Source organism: Ochotona curzoniae, unplaced genomic scaffold (assembly GCF_017591425.1).
Source record: "Ochotona curzoniae isolate NIBS_2020 unplaced genomic scaffold, NIBS_Ocur_1.0 contig_291, whole genome shotgun sequence".
Lineage (NCBI taxonomy): Eukaryota > Metazoa > Chordata > Mammalia > Lagomorpha > Ochotonidae > Ochotona > Ochotona curzoniae.
Genome location: NW_024465649.1, coordinates 15,102,004 through 15,118,131, shown reverse-complemented (window position 1 = coordinate 15,118,131; position 16,128 = coordinate 15,102,004). Strand labels below are relative to the sequence as shown.

The following is a 16,128-nucleotide window of genomic DNA, read 5'->3' as shown; positions in this document are numbered from 1 at the left end:
TGCTTAATTATTCTAAATAGCAGTAGCCTTTTACTGCCCTAAGTTTTCTCCTGAGAAGCAAAATTGGCCAAAATTCTCAAATATGCTAGATTATACAATGAGTTTTCCTTAAGGTAGAATAGCCCAATCAAAACAATTAGGGGAAGAAGAGATTTGCATAAGATGCTTAGAATTAGATTACAAACCAAAGACTTGGGAAAAGTATTTCTTTCAAAAACCCCAAAAAGTGAATACCATCTAAATTTTATTCCTGAGATACCGAAACCTGTTCTTTACTATTTCTTGGGAATCTGGAGTATCCCTTTTATTTCCTCAAACCTTTTATGTTCAGCATATAAGGAAAAGTAGAGAAGGAACAAGTCAAAAAATAAACTTGCTAATAAATTCAAACAAGCATTTATTAAACAACTACCATATACCAGGGATAAAATCAATAAGAAACATAATTCTTTTTTTCCAAAACCTTAGGATCTATCTGAAAGCAAAGCATAAACATAGCAGAGTACCACTATGCAACTATAGTAAATGCTCTTTCACTTGACAATGTGAAATTAACTGTGTGCTAGCAAGAAAAAAAGGAAATAGCTATGGAAAGTATATTGCACAGAAAAATTCTGGTAAATAGGGGCCATTTCCGTGGCATGGCACATTAATCCTCCATCTGAGACACTTGGCATCCCATATGGACGCTGGCTCATGACCCAGTTGCTCTACTTCTGATCCAGCTCCCTGCTGGTGGCCTGGGAGGGCACTGGAGGATGGCCTGGGTCCTTGGATTCCTGTATCCATGTGGGAAACTTGGAGGAAGTACCGGGCACCTGGCTTTGGATTGTCCCAACTCTGGTTATCACAGCCATTTGGGGAGTAATCCAGCAGTCGGATATTTCTGTTTCTCCTTCTCTCTGTAATTTTTCCTTTCAAACAAAGAAATAAATATTTGATACATATTAAAATCTGATCATTATATACTGAAACTTTAAAGTTATGAAAATTCCTTACAGGCTGAATGACCTGGGTTCAAAAATAGCTTTAGCCCAGTAACAGCTATTTGTTGGGCCTCCATTTCTCACTTTGAAAATACAGTTAATGCCTATCCATCTGCCTTTTGGAATTGCTATAAAAATTACATAAAGTAAAGCAAACAAACCATTTGACACAATTCCCAGCACCAAAGTAAGAGAACACAGTAAGAGGTGTGATATCTTTTAGGAAAAAAGCTGGGAAACTAAAACATTCTCTAATGGGTTTACAGTCCCTTAGGGGAAAAGAAACAAAGAAAGTTACAGAAAGTGAGGAGAAACAGATATGATGAGATAGCCCTTCAAAGCAACTTGTCTTTTGTCATAGAAGGCAACTGTGCAAATAAGGCCAGTGTCTGATGGCCACTGATGGTGGGCAGTGCTTAATCTTGGCTGCCTTCTGATGAGGACAGACTCATCATGTCACTGGTTAGACTATTCATTCATAAAACCACAGGTGTTCATAACCCTGAATAAAGTAGAAAAACATGACATATCTGAGGGCCTCTACAGCCATTTCCTGAGCAGGGTAGTAAAAGAAACTATTACATGGAATTTCAAAATAATGGTTAAGATGTGTTTCTTCAAAAGTGATCGTTGGCAATGGAAATGTCATAGAGCAACTCAATAATCTTAACACATGCCAGAGTATGTGCATTACTTTCCTTGGTTTTAAGCCTTCAGTGTGCATGACTTTACTGTAAGCAACTCCTGATACAAAATTATCAACAAAAACCAGAAATTCAAGGACTACACAGAAATACGTATGCTTATCTGGTTCATTTTTGTCTTAGGTTTTCAGATGCAGTTAAGAATAAATGCAACTAACTCTCACCAAAGTCCTTCAGTGTAACAACATCAGCAGCGGCACATGTAGTAAACTAGCACAGAATTTAAATGCAAAGTTCAAAAATAATTTCCTAAGAGCACAGAGTAGCTAGGAAGTGGTACAGTTAAATCAATGTTTACTTTCATTTTACTTCACTCAGCATCAAATTGTCAAAAACAAACAAACAAACAAACAAACAAACAAAAAACCTTTCCCTGGATCTGCTAGAAAATACAAGAAACGTTACTTCACTGAAAGAGTGCCAGGGGCCAGCGTGATAGCTCAGGTAGCTAATCCTCTACCTCCAAGGACTGGCATCCCTTATGTGCACCAGGTCGTGTCCTACATACTCCACGTTAAATCTAGCTCCCTGTTTATACACTGGGAAAGCAGGTGAATATGGCCCAGGTCCTTAGAATCCTGTGGGTGACCAGGAAGAAGCATCTGGCTTCTAATGGGTCCAGTTCTGGCTGTCATCGCCATCTGAGGAATGAAACAGTGGATGGAAGAACTTTCTCGCTCTGTCTCTCATTCTCTCTGTTAATCTGTCTTTTCAAAAATAAATAAATAAACAAATAAATAAATAAGAAAAAGTTTCATATACACAGAACAAACTGCCAGTGAAACAAGTAGCAGCACACCGTCTTCTGCCATTACTTAAGTCATAAAGTTTATAAAAGGACTACATAAAATGTTATGTGTGCAATGTTCAAACTTTTTTAAAAAAGGATATATTTAGTAAAAGCCAAAGTAACAAGACAAGGAGAGACACAGAGAAAAAGGAGAGAGAGGTCTTCCATCCTCTGGTTCACCCTCTAAATGGACACATCGACCCCACTGCTTTCCAAGACATTAATTAGGACCTGGATCGGGAAGTGGAGCAGCCAGATCTCAATCAGTTTCATACAGGATGCTGATACTGCAGACAGGGGCTTAACTACCAGTCCCAATGTTTCAAATTCATAAAATCATATCAAAATTTTTTTCATGCTATTATTCACAATTGGATTCTTTTGCTAGATTCTGACAGGCAAAATAAATTTTTCAAAAATATTTCATGTAGCACAGGATCATTTAATAATCTAATCTCAACCTTTTAATCTACATGAGGAAGTTCAAGCAGTTCAGAGAAATGTAAACTGGACAAGGCCATTCTCAATAACCTAATGACAAGAGATTTACAAACTCAGGGTTCTTAAGATTAATTCAAGCTATTAACCACTATGGTTAGTTGTCTAATATTTTATTATGCAAAATTACAAAAGCCATACTGATTTTCACTCTTTCTTGACCTAAATTCTATACTAGCAGTGAGTTACTTCTGGGATCCAGATTACAACTTGTAGTCATTATGCAAGATGATGTCATGTATGAAGGCTGTCATCTAGGGGCTGGCCACCCACCAATCTGCAACACCAGCATCTCATATGGGTGCCAGTAAATCCTGGCCATCCTTTTAGTTCCCTGCAAATACACCTGGGAAAGCAGCAGATGGCCCGAATATATGAACCCCTTGCATCCAAGCAGGAGATATGGATGAAGCTCCTGGTTCTTGGCTGCTTCGGCCCAGCCTAACCTTCACACCTTAACCCATTAGAGAGTAAACCAGAAAATGGGAGATTTATCTCTCTCCCTTTTCTATAACTGTGCCTTTCAAATATATAAACAAAAGTTTCAATAAATAAAGCGGACATCTGATAAAATATTTTAATTCATTGCCAATAATTCTTTATGTACTTACCTTTTGGGGTTTAAATGGAAAGCACTCATCTTTAAGGAAGGAATCTGAATTCCAATGGTCCTTAACTTCTCTTAATTAAAAGTGCAGAACAATATAAAAATATGACTACAGTCTGAATTAGATGGAAGTATGGGAAAGCTACAGGGTTCGTGTAAAGTAAAACATTAGACCAAGATGCTTCCCAAAAGGATTAAAGTTCAAGTCACTTTTTGTTCTCAGAACTTTAGAATACATAACTGCAGTCACCCCAATATAAGTATCTGAAACACAAAGTGAGAGAGTACTCCTTGTACTCAGTAACATAGACAACAAAAGTAATATGCAGGGTCCAGGAAAGAGATTAAAGACAAGAATACTTAGGCTTAGCCTATATTTACATAAGGAATACTTACTACTTATACAGAAAAATCTATAAAATATCTGAAGTCATTATTCCTCAGAAAGTTATTGATTCCTGGTTATAATATACATAATGGAAAAGAGATCCCGTATCTTACTGATCTTCAGTGCACTTTTCAAATTAGTGCTAAGGTTTGAATGTGTCCTACAAATTTCATAGGTTAGAAACAATCCCTCAAATCCTGTACTAACGGTATTCAAGAGGCAGAATCTCAGGGAGGTAACTGGATCGTGGGAGTTCTCTCTAACAATTCATTCACGAGTTACCCAGAGAATGGCTTTGTTATAAAGTGAGCTCTCCCTGGTATGCTAGCATTGTCTCATCTACAATGTTACAAAACAGGAGCAAGCAATCACCAGATGCCAGCCACCGCTCTTGGGTTTCCTGGTCTGTGGCAATTTGATTAAACACAAAATGCACTCAGACAGGGACCAGCGTGGTAGTCTAGTGTTTAAAGTCCTCACCTTGCATCCTCAGGTCATTGTGGCCATTTGGGGAGTAAAACAGTAGGCAGAAGACCTCTCTCTCTTGGTTTCTCCTTTCTCTATAAAACGTGCAAGGTCCAGAACTGAATTAGTTCTAGACTAGTACTAGTAGGGAAATTGTGGACACTCCTCTGTTGAGCTGCAGCTCCCACTGGTGGACATGACAGTCAGGGCTGAGGAAAGGCCAGGCTGGACAAGGAGGCAACACCCATCGGCATGGACTGGGTCATAGATGGGGTAGGCAGAGCTAAGCACAACACCCATAAGTGTATACGACTGGAACAAAGAACACACAAGTCCATCAAAATGTCACAATGGAAGATGAACCCTGATATCTGGAAAAGTAGTAACTGGGAAAATAAACACTTAACTAAAGATGAACTTCACACTCTAGATGTGAAATTCAGATTTGTTCATTTAGAGTTGCAAATAAGCTATGGTATGCAGAACCATTTATAAGGAATATTAAAAGTATTCAAAAATTCATAAATTTTGATGTTGATGGAGAAAAGCACTTACCAATAAGTCCCAATTATTTTGTTCAAGCAATGTAATAGCTTCATCAATGTTTTCAATGCCAGTACATGCCTAGAAGCAAACAAAAAAGCATTTAAACATAATTTTAGAAATGAGGATAATTGTAAAAGGCACAGTATGTAATTTAAGACCAAATAGTTAAGACAGTTAAGACATGAAAAGTCTAACACTTCTGGGGCCACCATTGTAGTACAGCAAGTAAAACCTTGTCTATAGCACTGCATCCTCTATGGGCGCTCCTGCCAAGTCCTGGCTGCTCCACTTCCCATCCAGCTCCTTGTTTCTGGCCTGGGCAAGCCACAAAGGACAGGCCAGGTCTGTGGGACCCTGTATCCACATAGAGACTCGGAAGAAACTCCTGGCTCCTAAACTCAGCCAGCCCAGCTCTCACCATTGATGCCATTTGAGCCAGTAGATGGACGATGTCTCTATCTCCCTCCCTCTTCCTCTCTGTAACTCTTTTAAATAAAAAGTAATAAGTAAACTTTTAAAAAAACCTGGATATACATGGCTAATAAATCTTTGAAATGCGGTTCTACTAAGTTAAGATGTATTATAAAATATACACTGGTTTGGATCTAAAACAAGATTAAATATGAACTATCTCAATTTTTCTTCTGAATACACATTAAAATAATTTTGACATGTTGGCTTAAATAAATAAATAATAAAAACAAGAAATAGTCTACTTTACATGCATTTCCTAAGTATTTTACTCTTAAACATTTTCCCATTTGCTCTTTAAATTTTTATTCTACTTTTATCAATAGCTGTAAAACTTCTTAAAGAATTTAAAATACCTTAAAAATGCAGGGAAAAACAGATATTATGACAAGTTGGGAAAAACTGCATACTCTATATATACCTTAGAAATGTAAGAATGATTAATACAGTAAAGCTCCTACAGAATGCTCTGAATAAAAATTTCTTCCAACTTTTTCAGTGAGAAATTTTCCAATATAATGAAGAATAAAGGATCCGTTTCAATAAAATATGCTACACATCACAACCTTGGGAAGCACGTAAATTCTTTTTCATATTTGTCGCAAACAACTTGCGGCATGCACGGACTCTGACTGATGGTCGAAAGCCAAAGTTTATTAGGGGCATCAGACTTTATACACGGAGGGTCATATAGGATAAGGGAAGAAGTATTGACTTATCACAACTGAAACATCAGCTGTTCGTATATTTTTGTTTGGAACTCTTTTGTATCTTCCACCAAGTGTTCTCATTCACATGCTGTCCACTCAGCTGTTCTCACACAAATGATATTCATTTAGCTATACAAATGGTACCCATTCAGCTGTTTTCATACAAATATTATCCTATCAATTGTAATCCTGTGCTCGCTAATCTTCTAGAGTCACAACGTCCTTCTACGCATATTGTCTTCTGTGAGATTAAGGGTTTTTTGTGGCTTCTTTGTAATTCTTTTTATTAAACATTTAAGATGGGTGGATTGACAGACAGTCGGACATACAGACAGCTGACCAGATGGCTAGAAGAGAGAGGAGGAGGAAAAAAGAGAAATGGAAGAAAGAAAGAAAAAATTTTCAGTGTGACAGAAGAGTACAACTTTGGAGTCAGATCACAATCTGGATTTACAAGTTATAAAATCTAGAACAAATTACTTCCCCTAAGCATTAACTACAGTGAGCAGCACTCATAGGCACATGTGTGAGCAGGGACTAGGGATGAGCCATGCTGGGACAGTGCACATCACACAGTGGCACGAGCAAGAACCAGGACAGGGTGCAGAAGAGGCCTGGTAGCACATCACCACCCACGAGTCCACATTAGGGCTGAGGCTGGGCCAGGCTGCACACCCATCAGTCAGAGCTGGCACTGGGGGTAGGTCGGGCTAAGCCAGATGTAGCAGCTGTTGGCAAATACCGAGACTAGAGGTGGACCATCTCAAACTGTAAGTAATGTCAGGCTGGACCACAGTACTCACTGGCAGGCATAAGATCCAGGGCTGTAAACATGCCTGGCAGGGGAACAGTGAACATTTCCCTGCTAGGTCGTACCTCCCTTGGTTGAGTACGAGGACAAGGGCTGGTGGCAGGCCTAGCTAAATAAGTTCGTGGCACATGCCGGCATACATTTGGGCTGAATCTGGGGGGTGGGCTGGGCTGAGCTAAGCCACAGAACCCATGGATGTGCAGGAGAGCTGGGTTAGGCTACAGCAGAACCTGGCATGCTCAAAATCATGACCAGGAATAGGCCTGGTGGGGGAGGGGGCAAGCTGATGGAGGTTTCCCTGCCAAGGCTGCAGCACTCACTGCTATGTATGAGAACCAGGTCTGTGGCAGGCTGGCTGGACTGGACCAAAGCAGCCACCAGTTCACATGAGATGGGGCTATGGAGGAACTAACCAGGCAGCTGCATCCATTGGTATATGCATTGGCTGGAACAGGTGACAGACTGCACCTGACCCTGCACTGGCTGGCACACATAAGAAGTCAAGTCTGTGGTCACCCCTGGTGAGGTTTCTTGGAGGACTCTCCATTTAGACTGCTCTACTCAGGGAAAAACACAGGATGTGTTGTCCCACCTTGGAGTGCATATAACGGACTGGGCCTCCTCAGCTGCTGATCCTTATGCAGTGAATGGCATGCCCAGAGGCACATGGAAGACATAACAGTCAGCTCATGTAGGCCAACAGAGGATGTGGAGTGCCTCGTCAGAGTTTGGAAAGCAGAACAGATTGGACAATTCTCCTGGCCAAGCTTTGCAACATGTTCCTGGGTGGATGCACGAAGGTGAACTTAGTCAACCAAAAAAAAAACCTTAGAAAGATTTTTCTCAACCCTGGAGCAACAAAGCCAACAACTTTACAGAACTGTCAAAACTACTCAAGTAATATCCTCGGAACAATCTTCCCCACATTGGGATCTTTAACGTGTCATCAAAGGAACATCCCCATCCCTTGAAACTGATGTAGTTTGACAGCAAGGAGTAGTCCCTCCGTCTTCTCCACTGCAGACAGAGGGGGAAAAAAACTGAAGCACGCATCTTACCTACCTTCCTCTATACCTGACACTCCTACCCTAACTGGAGGCCCACATGACTGCACATCCATCTCAACTATATAAACAACACTAAAAAGGAAATTTCAAATTAAAAACAATTAAAAATTCAAAGTAAGATTTCTACTGAATATATGTCACTTTCACACCATCCTGAAGTCAAGAAATGTTAAGTTAAATGATCCTAAATTGGGGATGGTCTGTGTGTAATATATATACATATACACATGTGTGTGTCTATATATATATATTTAATGTAGAACTATACAATCACATATATTATGTACAGATAGACATAAGCATTCAAGTCTGCATTTGGATTTCAGAAAGAATTTATATCACTTCCACTATATATTGTTTCAGTTTAAAGATTTAATTTCTACATTAAAAGATGTAGAACATATGGACATACTCACGGTCTGCTGTATATTTCTCTACTTCCATTTCTCATTAATAACATCTATGTGAGAATAATCTAAATCTATATTCTTTTCATCTAGCTATTCACTTCATGATGTGGGGAGGTTTCTACTTGACATTAGAATTGCACCTACAGGGTTAAGATGTATTGTTCTCAAAAAAACATAACTGATGTAATCAAAAGAAAGAAAATACCAGGGTTCCAAAGGGATGAGGTGCAAGTGAACAGACAATTAAAATTAATTATTTTAATTCTAAGATGTCTTATCACAGATCAATTAGTTTTTCCAACATGCAGTTATGCTCATTAAAATCAACTTGTATTCCATTAACAATTACATGGTTTCAAAATGCTAAAAAATTTTTTACATAGTTTTTTAATCATCACTACAAACTGAAAACTATAGCATTTCTACATAACTTTGAATGAGGCCGGCACTGTGGCTCAACAGGCTATCCTCCACCTTCAAGCACTGGTATCCCACAAGGGCACTAGTTTGTGTCCCAGCTGACCCACTTTAATCGGACTAGGCCTCCAGTTCTCTGTTTATCGCCTGAGCCTGAGAGAGGCAGAGGATGATCCAAGTCCTTGGGACCCTGCACCTACATGGGAGACTCAGAAGAAGTTCCTAGCTCCAGGCTTCTGGCTTTGGACAGGCTCAGCTTCTAGCCCAAGCCTTGGGACTCTATACCCTTGGGGGAAACCCAGAAGAAACTCCTTGCTTCAGCATTAGCTCAGCTTTGGCTGTTGAGGACATCTGGGGAGTGAACCAGCAGATGGAAGACATCTCTCTCTCTCTCTTCCTCTCTCTCTCTCTAACATACACATACACACACACACACCCCTTTCCACTAAAAATAAATCTCAGAAAAGATTTATACCTGGACAAATGGAGACTAAGGTGGACTATATCAACCAGTAGATTCTGGTTGGAGTTGGCATGATCAGCAGTAATTCAGAACTGATGAACTATCAAAACCTCTTGAGCATGACCCTCAGAGCATGTCCCACATCGACAACCCTGGGATAGAATTAGGTAACTGTCCCCCATCCCAGGATGCAGAGGCAGTTGGGAAGTTGGGTGTGGCTTCTCCCCTTATCTCTCCCCTTTCCCTCGTTACAGGAAGAAAAAAAGAGATTGTGGAAATAATGGTCTCACCTACCTTCCTGTAGCCCTTGACCCTTTATACCCTAATCAGTTACGTAAAAATCATCAAAAAAGATAAATAATAAATTTAAAGAAAAAACAGAGGGGCCAGTATTGTAGCACAGCCAGTTAAGCAGCCCCTTGAAACACCGGCATCCCATATGAGCCCCAGTTTAAGCCCCAGTTGCCCCATTCCCAGCCAGTTCCCTGCTCATGTGCCCAGGAAAAACTGTTCAAGATGAACCAAGTATCGGGTGACCTACCGCCTCCCACATGGGAGAATAACTTCCCCATCTCACTCTATAACTCCACCTATCAGAGGTGCTACAGTAGTCAAATTCATTGAGACAAAAGAGGACCTGATTAGGATGCGGCAGGTCAGGTATGGTGGAAGGTGGAAGGTGGGTGGAACATGTTTCAGTCTTCTTTGCTTTTGTCCTCCTGTGTCCGCAGGGAGGGGAAAGAGGGCCACTCCTTCTGGTTAAACTACATCAATACCAGGGATGAGAGATATTCCTTTCTTGACGTGCAGAGATCCCAACGTGGGAAAGAGAGTTCTGAGGGTGTTAACTTGAGTGTTTTCAATAACCCTGAGACACTGTTGATTCTGTTGCTCCAGGGTTGAGAAAATCTTTGCAAGGTCTACCAGTGGACAAAGTCTGCCTTAGTGCAGCCACAGACCAGGAGCATGCTACAGAGCTTGGCCAGGAGAATTGCACCTCTTCTGCCCTCTGCCTCTCTATCCTCTGATGAGGTACTCCATGTCCTTTGCTGGCCTAGATGAGCTGGGAGTCATGTCCTCCATGTGTAACTGGACATGTTATACATTACATGGCATCAGCCACTGAGGAGGCCCAGTCCTGATACACATTGGACAACTCCAAGGTTGTACAACACATGCTGTGATTCTCCCTATGGCCAGTGTCCGAGTCTAATGGTCTAGTTCAGGGAGACTACCAAGAAAACTCGCCAGGAGTGACCTTAAGTTTGACTTTTTTCAGGTGTTTATTTTTCTTGGAGAGACAGATCTACAGAGAGAAGAAAAGACAGAGAAAGATCTTCATCTGCTGGTTCATTCCCCAACTGGCTGCAATAGCCAGAGCAGAGCCAATCTGAAACCAGGAGCCTCTTCCAGGTCTCCCATACCAGTGCAGGATCCCAAGACGTTGGGCCATCCTCTACTGCTTTCCCAGGCTACAAGTAGGGAGCTGGAAGGTAAGTGGAGCAGCTGGGACACAAACCGATGCCCATATGGGATCCTGCCATGTGCAAGGAAAGGATTTAGCAACTCTGCCATCATGCTGGGCCCTAAATTTGACCCAAGTGCACCAGCCAGTACAGGGTCAGGTTCAGTCTTTCACCCACACAAATTGGTAGCTGTAGCAGCCTGGACCATTCTGCCTCAGCCCAATATCTCACACAAGCCAATAGGTGCTGTGGCCCAGCCCAGCAAGCCCACCCCAGTCCCTAGGCATACCAATGGGTGCCACAGCCTAGTTGGGGTGACCCCCCCCCACTAGCCCTCACCAGGCCTACCCCTAGATCCAGCTTTTGCAAGTACCAGCTTCTAGTACAGCCTAGCCTGGCCAAGCCCACCTTCTATCCAGCTCCCATCGTTATCATGGGTGATGCTGCAGCTCAGCTGAGCCTGACCTGCTCCCCAGACCAGCCCTCACATATACCGGCAGGTGCTACCACCTTGTATAGCCTCCGCACCCCCAACCATGGTTCTTGTGCTCACCAGCAGTAGGTTCAGCCCAGTAAGGGAGTGCCAGCAGTTCCCCTGCCATGTTTGTTCCTGGCCCCAGATCTTGCACCTGCCAGAAGGCACTGCGGTCCAGCAAGACATGACTTGCATGCAGTTCCAGTATGTCTGCTAGTGCTGCAGCTTGGCTTGGCTGGCCCACATCCATTCTGGCTCTTGTGCATGTCAATGGGTGCAGAAGCCTAGCAAAGTCTGGCCCACCCTGAGACCAAGCCCATCCACAGTTCAAGCTCTCACACTTACCAATGGAAGCAGCAACCTACCAAGGGAGTTTCCAGAGTTCCCCTATCTAACCCACTCCCAGCCCCAGGTCTTGTGTGTGCCATCAAGTGCTGCAGCCCAGACTGAGAAGACCACCCCCAGTCTTGGCATTCGCCAGCAGATACTACAGCCTGACTTAGCCCGGTCCACCCAGTCCCAGCTCTGGTCCATGGGTGTAGCAGCCTAACCCAGCCTGACACACCCCCAGCCCACATGTGAACTGATGGATATTACAGTCCAACTCAGCCTGGCCTGCACCCCATCCTGGCTCACATTCAAACACTAGTATGTGATGTGAACTGACCCTGCCTGGCCGGTTCCAAGAACTGGCTCACACATGTGCCAAAACAGGGGCTGCAGCCCAGCCTGGCCTAACCTGCTCCCTGCCCCGGCTCCTGCACTCACCAAAGGGAGCTGTGCCTAGCAGGATAGTTCCCCAAGTTCGCCTATCAGGCCTGCTCCCAGCCCTGATCCCTTGTGTGCTATCAGATGCTGTTGTCCAGACTGACATGGTTGGTCCCCAGTCCTGTTACTCACCAGTGGGTAATACAGCCTAGCATGACTGGTCTGCACCCATTCTGGCTCTCACCAACGGGTGACACAGCCTGGTCCACCACCTGACTCGGCTCTCATGTGACCCAGCAGGTGGCATGGCCTAGTTTGGCCTATCCCACACCCATTCTGGCTCTCACAAGCAATAGCAGGTGCAGGTCCCGGCCCAGTTTGGCCTACCCCCAGACCACATGCATGTCAATAGGTACAGTAGCCTTGCCTAGCCTGGCCTACTCACAGCCCTGGCTATTGCACTTATCGGTTGGAGATGCAGCCCAGCAAGGAAGACCCCAGAGTTTCCCAACCAGGTCCATTCCCAGCCCCAGGTCTCGTGGATGTTTTGACTCAGCCTGGAATGGCCCAACTGAAGTCTCAACTTTCACTGGTGGGTGTTACAGCCCAGCCCAGCCAGGCATAGCCCACACCCTGTCCTGACTCTCCCATGTACCAGCAGGTGCTAAGCTGTGACCCAGCCCAGCCTGGCCCTAGATCCAGCTCACAAACGCTGCAGCCTTGCCTGGTCTGTTCGCCCCCAGTCTGGCTCCTGTGTTACCCCAAGGGAGCTGTGGACTAGCAGGGGAATTCTCCAAGTTCCTCTACCAGGCTTCCTCCCAGTCCTGGATCTCACACATTCCTGCTTGGAATGGTCTAACCTAAGTTTCAGCCCTTGCATGCCAGAGGGTGTTGCAGCCTAGTACCACTTGGTTTCTTCCCAACCCCAGCCACCATGAGTGTCGGGTGGGTTCCTGTGAGGTAAGTTCCATGGCCCAGCCTGGCTTGGGCCATCACAACCCACAGCTTTCCACGTAAACCATCAGATGCTGCAGTCCCAAAGAGACAAACCCACAATTCCTCTATACAATCTGCTTCCAGATCCAGTTCTCTCACATTCTGGTGGGTGCTGTGGCCCAGCTTGATGTGCCCCACCCCTGCTCCAGCACTTGTGAGTAGATACTGCAGTCTAGCCCAACAAGGCATGCTCCCCAGCCCCAGGGTTTACAAGGAGCAGTGGGTGGCAGGTGATGCTGTTTAGCCCAGCCCAGGTCTCTCACACAGGCAAGTACCCTGGCCTGACCCAAACATACCCTCTGGTTTCCCCTCTCTAAACCACTCCATCTCAGTTCCTCTGCCCCTGCTGTGAGTGCAGTAGCCTGGTCTGTGGAAGACTCCAGAAATCATTCCTTTCATGACAAACATGCCCTCATCAACTCCCACTCCAATACACTCCCAGACCCCTTCCTTAGGCAGCCCCTCAGCAGCCCCTCCCCTACCTGGGGACCCAGGTGGCATGTCTTAGTCAGTTTCCTGCCTTCTCACTTATTTTAAAAAAGAGAGGAAGTGTAATAAACAATTATGCTGCCATGCTAGTATAGTAAAAGGCAAGATTTATACAATCTAAAGAGAAACCAGAGTATACCATAATGGTATAGTTAACACAAAGTTGACACTGACCAGGCACAGAGTGCCAGCCAGCTACTGGCTGCTTTTCTCACAGCATGGATTGGTGCTACAGCCTAGGCAATATAGGCAGTTGTCTACAACTGGGGACAAAGCAGTTTTAACGTGCTTCTTAAAAGGCAACATGAGGTACCATTCCAATAATTCAACTAGATAATTCTCCACCTCCAAGCACCAGTACCCTACATGGACGTTGGTTAATGTCCCTGCTGCTCCACTTCCTATCCAGCTCCCTGCTATGGCTTGTGAAAGCAGAAGATGGCCCAAAGTCTTGGACCCTAGACTCATGTGGCAGAACCCAAAGAAGCTCCTGGATACTGGCTTTGCATCAGTTTGGCTCCAGCCTTGCAGCCACTTGGGGAGTGAACCAGCAGATGGAAGATCTGCCTGTCTTTTCCTCTGTAAATCAAAACAAGGCAGCATGATAAACAGTAGTACTATCAGAATTTTCTACTACTACATCATAACAACAGAAAAATGAAACATGTTCCCCCATTGGAGAAGGGGGAAAAGCTACCCAAAGAGAAGCAAACTATATCCTTCTTTAAAATATAATTTTCTACTGCAAATTCCCACAAATTTTACATGCACTTCATAATTTTAATCTTATTAAACCACATCTCTTATTAAATTATTCTAGTAAATCATTGTTACAAAGAGACATATATTCCATATATTTTTTTTCTTAAAGAAATTTATTTTTGATCATGTTCACGCAGTTGAGAAGAATGCATGCCCACATGGACCACCAACGGGGGGGAGGGGAAGGTCAATGAATGTGGGAAAGTGGATAAGACAATTGCTTCCAATTTTTTTCTTTCAGTATCTGGGGGTAGGAGGGAGAGAAAGGGAAAGGGCCATTCCCAGCAGCCTAAACACACTAGTGCCTGGGGCTGGTGGGGGATGGAGATGACACCCAATGTCATCCCAGGGTCCCCGATGTGGAGCATATTCCAAGGGTACTGTTTAAGTGGTTTCGATAGTTCTGACTTCGTGATTCCAAGGATGAGGAAATCCTCTCAAGGTCCACTGTCTCACACAGTCTACCTTAGAGGCGCCATTCATCCACTCACTGTAAAAGCTTGGCCAGAAGAACTGTCCAATTTGTTCTGCCCTCTATCTTCTGCCATGGTACTAAATGTACTCTGCAGGCCTCAATGAACTGACTGTCATGCCCCCCATGTGCATCTGAGCATGCCATTTACACTACAGGCTTCGGTAACCAAGGAGGGCCAATTCTGACAGATGCACTCCATGGTCACACCACAGATCCTGTGATTTTCCCCATGGTTGGAATTTTGAGTCCAGCGGTCCAGTTCATGACTCCCCAAAGGAGCCTCAACTGCAGCAACCTCAGACCTAACTCCTGTGTGTGCCAACCAGTGGGGAGACCAGATCAGTCTGTCACCTAAATCTGCCTACACAAACACTGGTTGTTGTAGTCCCCTGGTCAGTTCTGTCCCCAGTCTCATCTCATACATAAACCAATGGATGTAGCAGCCAACCCCGTCACTGCCCACCATATACACTCGGCCCAGCCCAGCTAGAGTGACCCCCAATAGCCCCCACCACATCTGTCCCCCTAGCCCCAGTTCCTACACATGCCACTATATGCAGTGGACTAGGCCAGTCTGTCCTACTCATATCCCATGCAGCTCCTGTACACACCCATGGGTATTGTGGCCTAGCTCCGCCCAACTGACCCCACTACCAAGCCCACACTTATGTTAGCAGCTTCTATAACCTGTCTAGCCAGTCCTACCCCCCAGCCCTAGTTCTCATAACCACAGGTGGGAGCTGCAGCCCATCAGAGGGGTACCCACAGTTTTCCTACTAGACCCAATCCCAGTCATGGATCTTGCACTTCCCAGATGGCACTACAGTCTAGCCTGACTTGACTTGTCCCCAGTCCCAGCACTTGTCAGCTGATGCTGCAGCAAAGTCCAATCAGCCAGCATTTACTCTGGTTCATGCATACACCAGTGGATATAGTCACTTAGCCCAACCTGCCTCTCCCCTAACCCCACCCACATGCAGGCCAATGGGTTTTATACCCCTGCCCAGCCTGGCCTGTCCCCAGACCCAGCTCTCATACTCACCAGTAGGAGCAGTGAACCAGCAGGGAACCCCTGCAGATCTACTGGACTAGCACCACTGCCCCTCTCACCCCGGCCCAGGAGTCTTATGAGCTGGCAGGTGCTGCAGACCAGTCCAGCATGGCCTGCTTAACTTCATATTCACTAGCACCAGCAGGTGCTGCATCCTGGGCTCTGCCCAGCCTGCCACCAGTTCCAGCTCATGCTGGTGGGAACTGCAGTCTAGCCCAACCTGAACAGCCTCCAGTCCTGACCCTAATGTGAACTGGTTGGTGTTGCAGTTCAACGTGGCCTGTCCCACACCCTGTCAGTTCTCATTTGTGTCAGTGATGCTATGAAATGACCCAGGCAAGCCTTCCCCAAGAGCTGACCCACATGTATGCAG

General features: G+C 44.6%; 1 protein-coding gene across 1 annotated transcript in view; it reads right to left on the bottom strand.

Annotated features, from left to right (window-relative positions):
- Positions 1-16,128, bottom strand: part of FAF1 (Fas associated factor 1) — a 387,496-nt gene that overhangs the window by 354,128 nt on the left and 17,240 nt on the right. The window contains exon 2 of the mRNA XM_040978567.1: positions 4,994-5,062. Coding sequence (XP_040834501.1) covers positions 4,994-5,062 — 69 coding nt within the window. The remainder of the gene's footprint in view (positions 1-4,993; positions 5,063-16,128) is intronic.